This window comes from Copadichromis virginalis, linkage group LG14, assembly GCF_057382275.1.
Source record: "Copadichromis virginalis isolate Kocher_CV1m ecotype Utaka linkage group LG14, C_Virginalis_male_GT1.1, whole genome shotgun sequence".
NCBI lineage: Eukaryota > Metazoa > Chordata > Actinopteri > Cichliformes > Cichlidae > Copadichromis > Copadichromis virginalis.
In genome coordinates, this window is record NC_140631.1 from 27,385,888 (window position 1) to 27,398,082 (window position 12,195).

Sequence of the window (12,195 nt, forward strand, 5' to 3'; positions counted from 1 at the left end):
GTGCCCAGCCTGGAGGCTGCGGTCTGTGATTGGCTCCCGGTGCAGACGGCTCCCTGTTATAGTGTTTCCTCACTTGGCACATGCGTACCCAGCCCAATTTTACTCTTTAAGTGTGCGTGTGTGTGTGTGTGTGCGTGTGTGTGTGTGTGTGTGTGTGTGTGTTGGGGGGGGGGGGGGGGTATGTGTGTATTCACATTGTTTATGTTAATGAGAGTGTGGGGAGTGAGTTGGAGGGTGGGGTGGAGTGGGCTGCTTTTAACCATGTAAAGCACTTTGTGCTACATTTTTTTTTGTATGAAAAGTGCTTTATAAATAAAGATTGATTGATTGATATTGACGTCTTCGGAAGATTATTTCTCTCTCTCTCTTTCTCATTTTCTTCAGACACCGTGAAAACTACAGAAAACACAGTTTACAACGTAAATATCTCTGAAACCCATTAAAGTCTCTCATGTTAGTGTCAATAAACAGTCTCGAGCTAGCGGAACAGGAAAAATGCAACATAACGGATATTACTGAAAATATCCTCTTATCGCCAATATAAAACATTTATACAACATGATATATACAATATACTGTACATGAAAACCATTACCATGTGCGCTTCTTAGACCACATGCACAATAACATTACTGTTGTGGCTGTAGCTCTGTATCCATGCTAGTTCTGACCCACAATGCCATGGATGTGCTCTCAGCTAAACTCTGGTCACGTGACCATCACAAACTCTACCTCAAACAAACTTTACAGCACTTTACACTTTATAACACTTTTAACAAACCCTTCTTTTGTAATCACATATTTTAGACACGTTTTTAATCAATGCTAGCTACACTTTTGTTTTATCCAATCCATTTTTAACCCTTTCCAACAAATATATGAACTAAATGAAATGTGAATCTATCATAGAAACATATAAAACAAACACCTTCATTTTACAATAACAAATAAACAGAACAACTGTGTTTGCTAATTCTAGAAAATATCAAGTTTCCACATTAAACAGATGAAGAAAAATAGTGTTGTTGGGGAGGACTGTGCAACACATCAGTCCAAAACCTCCCACAGGGGGGTCAGATAACAGGTGACTGTGGGGGAAATAAAACACGATCCACATGGTTTTCATTCTCATCAAGCGATTCAGTGACTCCTTGTGGTCTCTTGATGAAGGAAGAGATCCCTGCTATCAGGATAGAAATGTTTCCTGTGTTAAAAATGGTCAGTTCCCATTTACTTGTAATTATTCTTCCTGTGATGTGACCATGTCAAAAAAATGCCTTCACAGCATAAAAGACAATTTGCCACAAGATGTGGTTTACCATGAAATTAATTTTAGCCTAGGGTAGAAATCTTTTTGGTAAGAAGGATGTCCTGATATGGCGCACCCCGAGGGGGGGAAGAAGCATTTTCACTTCTCCTTTTAGTGAAAATGAATAAATACTCGATCGGTTTCTGTTTCTTGAAGAGTCTCCAAAATGGACAAGCTCATCTCTCTCTTTGGTGAGTTTTCTTCAGCTCATTTAATGAAAATGTACTTTTACATACTGACCTGATGTAACTGTCATTTAAACTTGATTATTTTCTCTTTCAGTTTTTTCAGCACTCTCACAGATTGTAGTGTCTCATGGTATGGACCAAATATTCTTTACAAATATACTTTAAATTTGCACAGATATTATTTTAGAAGTGATCTCAGGATTTACACTCATTACCAAAATAGATCCTTTAAACGTATTCTTCTTTTTTTCTGCAGTTCCCACTGAGACGTCTTTCAGAGCCAACATCGAGTTGGTGTCAGGACATTCAAGGATCTTCTCGGGGGAGAGAGCACACTTGAGATGCAGTATTCCTGATGTGCACAGGTCTAACTGGACCTACCTGTGGTTCAGGGGCTCTGAGGAGCTCTCACAGACTGGGCAGGAATTAAAACTCTGGAATTCCAAAGTTCAAGAGAGCGGGAAATACTACTGCCAAGGAATAAGAAACACGAAGGTGGGAAAGATTCGCACCCAGCAAAGTGTCCCTGTGGAGCTCAAGGTGGACGGTAAGATCTGTTTGTCTGCATGAAAGAAATAAAATTGCTTTGCACGTTAGGCTTCTTTCTTCCTGTGTAATCCTAACACTGGAGCATTGAACATCTATAAGCTTCTTTTCAACTTTAGGTTTTCTGTGCAGCTCATCTAAGACATGCTGTGAGTGATGGCAGCACTTCTTAATACAGCCTGCAACTTATACTGTGACTTTCTAGGGTTTAACATATAAATCTTCTATAATTCTACTTAAAATGTCAATTTGGTACAACATGGACTTGTTTTGTTTGGGGTTTTTTGTACTTATGTGGTATCTTTTCCCCACCTTATGTTATAACTAGACAGTATATCAGGGGTGCAGGCTGTATTATAGAGTACCTTAACCTCCCCTTCTTGCATTGTAGCATTACGCATTATTGTTAGATGTTGTTACATTAAATGTTAGGAAATTAGTGAATTTCTCCCATTGCTTTACTAATGTAAGATTGGAAGTTATTCAGAGATAACTCTGTGGTGTTTCCGTAGGTGGCTGGGCGATTCTGCAAGTCCCACGACATCCTCAACTTGTCGGGAGCACATTGGAGGTGACATGTCGTGTCAGAGGGAACCCCCGACTTGAAGAGATTATTTTGTACAAAGATGGCGTTGAAGTAATGAGACAAAACGGTCACAAGCCAGATTTCTATCTGACCAACTTGAGCCTTGAGGACCTAGGAGTATATTCTTGCAGGGCATCCTGGGATGTGAGGAGACAAACACTCTCTGTCATTTCTGCTGGTGCTCATGTACAGATCTTAGGTGAGATTACACAGAATTGTGTGTTCTTATCTTAGGTGTGGTGTAGTTAAAGGAATGACAGCATGCTTTGAGAGATGTGCTAATCTAGATAGTGTTCTTATAAGTGATCCATTTTTACACCTAGTGCTAAACTTGGTGTGTATAGACCTTCTCCTTTAATGCTGAGCAAGAAAGCCCATATTTCCCACAATGTTAAGTTATTCCTGTTAGTACAATTGAACATAAATATTCTTAGCCTCATGACCTACCACTTGTTTTTTTCTTAAATTAAATCAATGTCTTCTGTCACAGAGGTTCTGTCACAGCCAATTTTGGAGATCATCCCCAACTATGATACTCAGCTAAAGAGGATGAAGCTCATTTGCCATGTGCAGTACAACGCCCCTGCTCCTGCCCCTCCGATAGACTTCTATTTCTACAAAAATAACAGGCGACTGGGACCTGCAACCTCTGACAACTATAATGTAGTGAAACAGACTCCAGGGCTGTACAGCTGCAAGGCCAGGGTGCCTCAGTTGGGCCTCTCGAAGTCCAGTGAACCCAAAAACTTTGGACAAATAAGAGGTATTTAAATTTTAATTTACCCCAGCATTTGTTCTACACCGATAAGCCCCAAAGTTCCTAATGGATTGCTAAAAATGTGATACTTTGTGTCTAACAGTTGCACAGCCTCAGAGGCCATCTCATCTCTGACCCAACAGAACCTGAGAAGATGCCACCTCTTCATCCTGGACAAAGGCCAGTATTTCGCCTTGCTTCAGCCACAGATGACTTCCCACCTGCTGCTGCTTCATTACCAACCTCCCCTAACCTCTCCTCTCACCAGCCGATCCAGTTCACTCCAGTAAAGAGCACACCATCACAAGCGCCTCCACTGACTTCACAAGCAGTCCCAACCAGTTTGCTGACTACAGACCAGGATTTTGACTCAGCTACAACTCAAGATCAGGCAAATCCATTTGAGGAATCCGGTGACATGTCTGGGGACTCTGCAGATTCTCTTTGATAACTTAGCATACATTACACACAATCTCTCTACTAATCACGCTGGGTCATTGTCACACTTCTGTATTTAACTGTGCAATTTTTCATCTTTTGTATTTGTACTTTGTACAACTAGAAATCTCATATATGAGGTCCTGCACCTGAAATTCTGATATCTCCAGTTAACAAACATCAAGCGCTGTACCAGAATTGTTGGAAATATCTAACACATACATGTTAAAGTCAAATAAAGCATTTCACAAAATGTTATGTACTGCTGGATTTTATTTTCTGTGAACACAATTTCTTTTTACTGCTCCATATTTGAGCAGGACTTCTTATATATTACAATCACTGGTTTAATAAGACACAGGGGTGCAGTCATTTTTTGACAGGTTTACATTAAGATTAATGATGCAGCTATCAGTGGTGACTATTTTGAACACATTTGTCTTTTCTATTGATCGCTTTTTGCATACATGTTCACACAGCTTAGGTCATTATGGGTGAAAACAACTAAAAAGGAAGCAGCAGTTAAATCGTGAGAAAAAAGTGGGACCCAAAACGAAGGAGCTTTTTTTTTCGTTTCATGCAAATGAGGCAAGGGTGACACTGGGTCAGGGCATTGACTTGAAGGTTAACTGAAGGAATCAGTAGAGGAACACAGTAATCTTGCTGACAAATAGATAAACAGCACTGATCATATTTTTGTGCTTTATCTTTTGCGTTGGTAGCTGAATAATAAACTTCTGCACGATCTCTCACTTACTGCTGCTACTTTTAATTAGGATGCTTTAACATAAGGAGGCACTGCATGTGCACAAAAATGTTGGATAAATTATACATTTTTTATGCTAAATATTGAACTTTTACACTTTTATCATTTAAAAAAACTTTCTTCTGTCTGGATAACAGGAGATTAGTTTATGATCTTTTACTACTTGTGAACGCCATCTTCCAATAATTACCTCAGGGGTATTTCTTGGGATGCTTTACTCACTGTGTTTTGTGAATTGGACTGTATTTAACCATTATATTTAATTAGGGTGGTGTCAATCAAAACTTTGGAGCACTACTCTGCAGCAGCATTATTGTGTGGCGAGTACTATCCCTTCTTAAGAAGAGGCTAGGCAATAATAGAAGACGTGCAGACCAGCATGTACACTAGCACCACCAGTATTCAGACTTTGTGATAGTAAACACAAAGTGTGCATCACGGCTTGTCTGAGTAAAGCAGAAATCCAGAGAAGATGCTGTCGTCCTCACTGCTGGCATACGCTCCATTCCAGTCTCTGAGCGTCTCCATCCACACCTGATCGCCTGCAGCCAACCGCAGCACCACCAGAGTGGAGGCCTGGTCGATGTCTTGACCGTACAGAGAATCCCGTGTCCTCACTCTCCGTGACCCGTTCACCACCAGCGTGGCTCGCAGCGGCTGATTGCGCACGGTGATGTGGAAGGAGAAGACATAAACTCCAGGGTAGACACATGTAAAGCTGTTGGAAGTTATGTTGAAGTGGTTCTCTTCATTGTAGAAGACTTTGTCGAAGCGGATCGGGAAGCCTGAAGGAGGGAAAGACTTTCTCGGAGAGATACCTACGCTGAAGGCAGAGTGTTTCTGGGGAACCCCTGATCCAGAACCCTTAGCACCTTTGAATCCACGAAAACCCCGCTCACCTCTCATCCCAGGGTAACCTCTTTCCCCTCTCGGTCCTGGAATCCCTCTTATACCTTGTGGTCCTTCTAGCCCCCTCACCCCTGGTTCTCCTTGTGGTCCAGGAGCTCCCGGATCCCCTCGGACACCTATAGGGCCTGGGGAGCCATGCTTGCCATTCTGTCCTGGAATTCCCATCGCTCCTGGGATTCCAGGAGCTCCAGGTTCACCTGGTTCACCTTTGTGTCCTTTCTCTCCATATGAGGCACACTCCCCTCTATCCCCCTTATCTCCTTTTGGTCCATGTACTGTAGCCACTCCTGGAGGCCCAGCTGGCCCCTCTTTTCCAGGTTCTCCTTTCTCACCAGCAGTCCCATTCTTGCCAGGTTCTCCTTTCTGCCCTTTTTCTCCTTTGAGACCTTGCAGTCCTACTTCACCCTTTTCCCCTTTGTAGCCAACATCACCTGTAAGGTAAGGAAAACTGTGTAAAAATAAATGAAGTCAGGTAACAATGAAAAATATAGCCATGAGATTTTTATACCTTTTGGTCCTGGTTTTCCTGGAATGCCTAGTGGCCCACTTGGCCCACTGTTTCCTCTGTCACCTTTGTCCCCTAGAAAATTTGCGAAATACAAATATATTAATTATATTTAAAATATAAATTTATTTTAAAAGAAATTCTCTTAGATGAGGAAAGACAATATATAGATAAATCAACCACTTCATTAGGTATGCCTGAATGCCTGTTAACACAGATATGTAATCAGCCAATCATGTGACAGCATCCTAATGCATTTGGGAATGTAGATGTGCTCAAGAATAGCTGCTGAAGTTCAAGCTGAGCATCAGAATGGGGGAAAAAGTGATTTAAGGGACTTTGAACATGGTCGTTATTGCCAGACAAGCTGGTCAGAGTATCTGCAGATCTGCTGGGATTTCCCCACAAAATCTCTAAGATTTACAGAGAAAAAAAAAGAGAAAATTTCCAGTGAGCAGAAGTTTTCTATGTGAAAAAGTCTTGTCAGTGGTTAGAGGATAATGACCAAGCTGAGTGGATGGAAGGCAACAGTAACTCACAGTAACAGTACCTAAATAATCACTCCTTGTAAGCGCCATTTATAGTTACTTCATGTTCTTATTTGAGGTAACTTGCTTCATGCACATTCTAAAATTTGATGTTTGAAAATAATGTATATTGTTATTATTTCAGTTTATTTTGAAAAATGTCAACAGGATCTTGTGCTTTATTGTAAAAGGTTTATGTGGAAAATAAACTAAACGGCTGAGCCACACGATGGTTTTACTCGTCGTTGCAAACCAACCAACGCGTAAAAACTGTCGCTTGTCCGTCAGCAGTGTGGTTATTTTAAATATAAGAGAAAGAGAACTCTAACAAATTAATATAGCCACTACACTCCTTACAAAAAAGATATGCACAAGAGCATCTCTGAACACATCAAACCTTTAAGCAGGAGATTACACAAGTGCCACTACTGGCAGCTAAAAACAGGAAACTACAATTTGAATAGGATTTCCAAAATTGGTCAACAGAAAGTTAAAAAAATGTTGCCTGGTCTGATGAGTCACAAGTTTCGAAACGAGCTGTTTTAGAAGATCAGAATTTGGCACAAACAACATAAAACATAACAGCACGACTCTGTCCTGCCTTGTATCAATGGTTCAGGTTGATGTGATGGTGCGGGGGATAGTTTCTTGGCATACTAAAGTCTCCTTAGTACCAAATGAGCAACGTTTAAACACCGAAACCTACCTGAGTGTTGTTGCTGATCACGTCCATCCCTATTCTCTCCTGACTGCTTTCAGCAGGATTACAAATCATGTCACAAAACTCAAATCATCCCAAACTGCTTTCTAGAACCTGACATTCAGTCATGTTCAAGAAATCTGCAGTAACTGTGTGATGCTGTCTTGTCAACATGGACCAAAATCTCTGAGAAATGTTTCAAGCACATTGTTGAATCTATGACATGAAGAATAAAGACAGTTCTGAAGGCAAAAGGAGATCCAACCCAAATTACCAGTACGGTCTTCTGCTGCTGTGGAACATTTACTTCGAGGTTTGATGTGTTGTGAATTCAGAGAAGCTCTTCTGAATACCTTGGTTGTTACAAGTGGTTATTTGGGTTACTCTCACACATGTGGCACTAATAAGTACACCATGCTTAGTCACTTAATCCTTTTGTCCCCATTCTGATGCTCAGTTTGAACTTCAGCAGGTGTCTTGACTATGTCTACATACCTAAATAATAAAGTAGCCAGTGAGTAAATAACATAATACAATATATCATTTTAATAAGTAATTTTTAAGTGTGTACCTTTTTCTCCCTTTAAGCCAATAGGACCACTGATGCCAGGTGGCCCAGGTAAACCAGCTGCTCCTGTAAGGCCTTTTTCTCCAGGTGCCCCTGAGTAAAATAAGTGTGAGTGGAAAATCTGAAGCCAAACAAACCAAACAATAATTAATAACATTAAAACATATCAGTGAGTCTATACCTGTCAGGCCTCTTTCTCCTTTCAGGCCCCTGGGCCCTCTCTCCGGTGGGCAGCATTCACAAAAGTTAAAGTAACACTCGTTGTAATCCAGAGTGTAGTTCTCAGGACCAACACCAGGTGGCCCGGTGCCGTCAGGGTAGTGCTGTGGAAAGACATGACTTGGGTTGGTGGTCCTCACTGGGTTGGGCGGGGGATGGGGCTTCACAGGATTTGCAGTTGGGACTATTTTAAGAGTCTTGGGCACGCTGGTGGTTACAGGGCTGTGGACCGTGATCTGAGGGACGGGTTTCTTGGTGTACTGGTACTTTGGCTTCGGAGTAGTCTTAGCTTCAGTGTAGTACACCACAATGAGAGCAACCGCAACTACAGCCACAAGAGTCGACTGGCAGGAAATAATCCTCATGGTTGTCGGGGATCTGAGAGTGCATCGAGACGTTATTCTGATATTTGTCAGACTTTGTTTAATCTTCCATATAATTAAACTTTAAACAAATAAGAAGTTTAAAAAAAGCACATGCTAGCACTTCACTCACAAACGTAGAACAGACTGTACCTCTCAAATTTCTATTGTTTCCATGCATCTATTCCATGTTTATGTTTTCCTCTTTCCTTTTCTGTATTTTAACTTTTCCTAAAATGCCAGTCACAGGTTAGCTCTACTTTTTATTTATTTATTTATTGCTGCAGTCTGATATTCAGTCAATACTGGTTTCTGTTAGTTAGTCAGTTATTTCAGATTTGTTTGAACAAAGCTGGAATCACACTATCAATTTCAGTAATCTACACACAAGCAAAAATATCAAATAAACTTGTACTCTCACTAGTTTAAACTAGGTGACTTAAAAGCTTCTGAGTATATTTGTTCAACCAAGTTATAAGCACTTACCCAGTTATGCATAAGTGTTATGGTCATTTATCCTCTCTAGCAGTGTCTTGGAGGCTGCACCAGGAGCTTCAGGTCCCTCTGATATCTCTGCCAGGCGTGAGTAAAGGGCCATCTCCTCCAATGAGGGGGTTTTGCTGGAAGCATAGGGGGAGGTCTGAAATCTCACTATGGTGGGCTGGAGCCAACCCAAGGAGAACCACTGTGCTGTGGCCTATTCTCTGTACCCCTGTTGTGTAGAAAGGTGCTTTTGTGACACGGGATACATCATCCGCCGGGAGCACTCTCTCGCTGCTAGCTAGCAAGGAGCAAAGGCCATGGGGCAGTAGTTCACCTGATATGGGAGGCATTCCTCCAAGCAGCCCACCTACTACCCAGGCTCTTAATGGGACAAAGCCAAGCAAGGAGGAATCTCTGACACTGGCTTTTAGAGCGGCCACTTTTGGAGACTGCACTGCATGTATGCATGTGTGACACTTTGTATGCACAAAGCTGCAAGTATATTTTCTTGCATGATCTTGTACTTTGACCTGTGGCAAAAAATCTGCGACAATTAATTAAACTGGCTTAACACTAGATCTGAAAACTGGCACGTAGCACAGAGAGCTCAGTATTTACAATCTAACCGTACTTGGTGAACATCCAGGGGAAAGCTTTAGCTTTTAACGAGCACTCATAATCACTCAGCAGCAGCTAAACCTGAGCTGTTTGTCAAAAGAACCAGCTTATCTCCTTAAATCGATGCACTTGCAATGCTTGCCCGATCACTGAGACTGACTTTTTTAGCACATGAACCCTCAGGTCAGCTGACGGAGACATTTGTTAACTATGATTCAAACTGTGCAGCTGGACAATGATTCATTCTTGTGGTGTAACAAGAGAGCATCAGGTTTTTGTAGAAAAGTGATTTTCTGGTAGCTGTGCAGTCGAAACTCTCGACTTGCCATTGACAATGAATGTTTGAGAAGCGGACATGCCTCAGTTGCTGAAGACCTCACGTCCTCAGAGAGATCCATGACCGGCTGTGAGTGAGCAGGAAAGACGGGAAATGAAATTTGGGAAATGGAGAGCACTGATGGCAGGATTGAGGGATGAAGAGCACGCTATTAAAAATTAGACGATTGGGTGTATTTAAACCATTTAATCTTATTACGTAAACCTTTTTCCATGTCTTGACCTACATTTACATGCTCTTCATCTCCATCTTTCCCAGCAGCTCAGGTAATGGCCCAACCGGCCCTTCTATAAAAGGCAAGTAGATGGAGTGTAAGATACGCAGTTGATTCCTGCGAGAGAGAGGAGTTCCTCTGGGGTTCTCCTTGCCTGACCTCAACAACATCGTCTCTCAGCTCTATTCAGACCACACACAACAGCGGCGGTCATTTTACAGCGCCCAGCTGGTCACAGAGGACCCAGACGCTGCTCACCTGCTGGTTCTTTTAACAGCCTCCATCTTCCGTCCATGCCCTTATCCGCCATCCACATACACTATGGAGAAAGGGATCACAAAGAGTTAACTTACTCACACCGGTGCAGCAGAGCAGAGAGAGCACCAAAGATGACCTGAATGGACGGAGGAGTATTGCCTTACATTAACTCTATTCATGTAAAAGAGGCGGTCAAGCTGCAGTGAATGTGTGAAATAAGTTTGGAGAGACAGAGACCTGTTTAGCAATCAGCCGCTCTGACCCCGGCATGCTCACGGGTACAATCAATGCCATAAATTTTATTTTTTTTTGTTCTTATCGAAGGCAATCTAGACCCTGCAGAATTAGCAGCTAATGACCTTGGCAGGAGGTATACTGGCAGTGAAGACACAGCTCATATGGCCAGAGCACAATTAAACACTTTCTCCTGCCACACTTTCCCTGACAAGCCCCTCTAATGTTCGGTTTCTAATGCATTAGACGGTGGTTGTGGAAACACGATAGCCTTCATCACAGCAGTTTGTGGTGAAAGCTACATTTCTTTCAATCTGCTGGTTTTTACAGATATTTCATATGTTTTGATGAACGCTGATGTTTTATTTATGCAAGAGATGGGAGGTGATAAAAAATTACATAATTTGGGGTTGGTAGTGAATTAGTGTTAAGAGTTAAATAAGGTTGTTTTTCAGATGTTTACTATTTAAAATGAGTTTGTGGGATTCATTTAAAGAGTTGCAACCTAAAGTACATTTTGAGAAATGGGTGTCCAAATATTATTAGTACTTTTAAAATGTCCGTTGTACACTAACTAGACACTTTATTAGTTACAGCTTTCAAGCACCAGATTGGACACTTTTGTGTTTTCTTAAATGTCTTAATTTGTGACACAGATTCATCAAGATCCCTGAAACATTCCTCTGAGAGTGGCACGACAGCATCGCAGAGTTGCTGCACATCCGTGATGTGAATCTCCTGTCCCAACACATCTCAAAGGTGCTCTACTGGATCGAGATCCGGTGACTGCGCAGGCCATTTGATTGCAGTGATTTCATTGTTGTGTTCAAGAAACCAGTTTGAAGTGATTTGAGTTTTGGGACATGGTGGAAACAGCTGTCCGTGTATACACTGTCATCATAAAGGGATGGATGTAATCAGCAACAATACAACAAGATGCTCAGTTGGAACTTTACACACACACACACACACACACACACACACACACACACACACACACACACACACACACACACACCCACACACACACACACCAGCAGCAGCTAAAAACGTTGATAAAGGACTGAACGGACCCGTTCTTTCATGTTGCTCTTTTCTGACCCAAAATTGAGATTCAGAGCAGACAACCCTTTTCTAATCTTCTGTCTTCCAATTTTGGAGAGCTTGTGTGAATTGGAGCCTCAGTTTCCTGTTATTAGCTGACAGAAGTGGCACCTGGTGGGGTCTTCTGCTGCTGCTTTAAGATGTGAGATGTTGTCATTCAGAGAGGCTCTTCTGTATACATTTGTTGTAATTAGTGGTTATTTGAGTTACTGTTGCTTTCCTATCAGCTTAAAGTAAGCTGACTTTCCTTCTCTGACCTGTGAAATCAACGAGGCATTTCCACACAACATTTTCTCTGCTGCCATGTGATTGGCTGATTAGATATTTTAGCCAACAAGCAGTTGAACAGGCGTACCTAAGCTACAGCTGACTGCACAGAAAAACAATCTACATTCCTCCGGTGAATGGCAACAAAAACACTTAAAGCCCGAGAGCTTCACAGAGATCGGAAGACCGGATGAAGGGACTTCAGTTCTGCATTCACCTGCCCATAAACCTTTGGAGGATTACTAGATTTTCAGACCATTTTCAGTCTTTATGTTGTGAATTTTATATTTAACTATAATT

The 12,195-nt window shown here is 41.7% G+C and overlaps 2 protein-coding genes across 2 annotated transcripts; one reads left to right on the forward strand and one right to left on the reverse strand.

Moving 5' to 3' along the window:
* Nucleotides 1–1,469: 1,469 nt before the first annotated feature.
* Nucleotides 1,470–4,076, forward strand: LOC146694125 (Fc receptor-like protein 5). Its single transcript, XM_085430246.1, has 6 exons — nucleotides 1,470–1,500; nucleotides 1,592–1,627; nucleotides 1,754–2,044; nucleotides 2,556–2,828; nucleotides 3,120–3,392; nucleotides 3,530–4,076. The coding sequence occupies exons 1-6, from the start codon at nucleotides 1,476–1,478 to the stop codon at nucleotides 3,832–3,834; spliced, it is 1,203 nt and encodes a 400-aa protein (XP_085286372.1). The 5' UTR covers nucleotides 1,470–1,475; the 3' UTR covers nucleotides 3,835–4,076.
* Nucleotides 4,077–4,095: 19 nt separating this feature from the next.
* On the reverse strand, nucleotides 4,096–8,383 carry otol1b (otolin 1b). Its single transcript, XM_085430247.1, has 4 exons — nucleotides 7,981–8,383; nucleotides 7,803–7,892; nucleotides 6,008–6,079; nucleotides 4,096–5,930 (listed from the first exon to the last, which is right to left on the reverse strand). Exons 1-4 carry the CDS (start codon nucleotides 8,381–8,383, stop codon nucleotides 5,026–5,028), a joined length of 1,470 nt encoding a protein of 489 aa, XP_085286373.1. The 3' UTR covers nucleotides 4,096–5,025.
* Nucleotides 8,384–12,195: the final 3,812 nt, after the last annotated feature.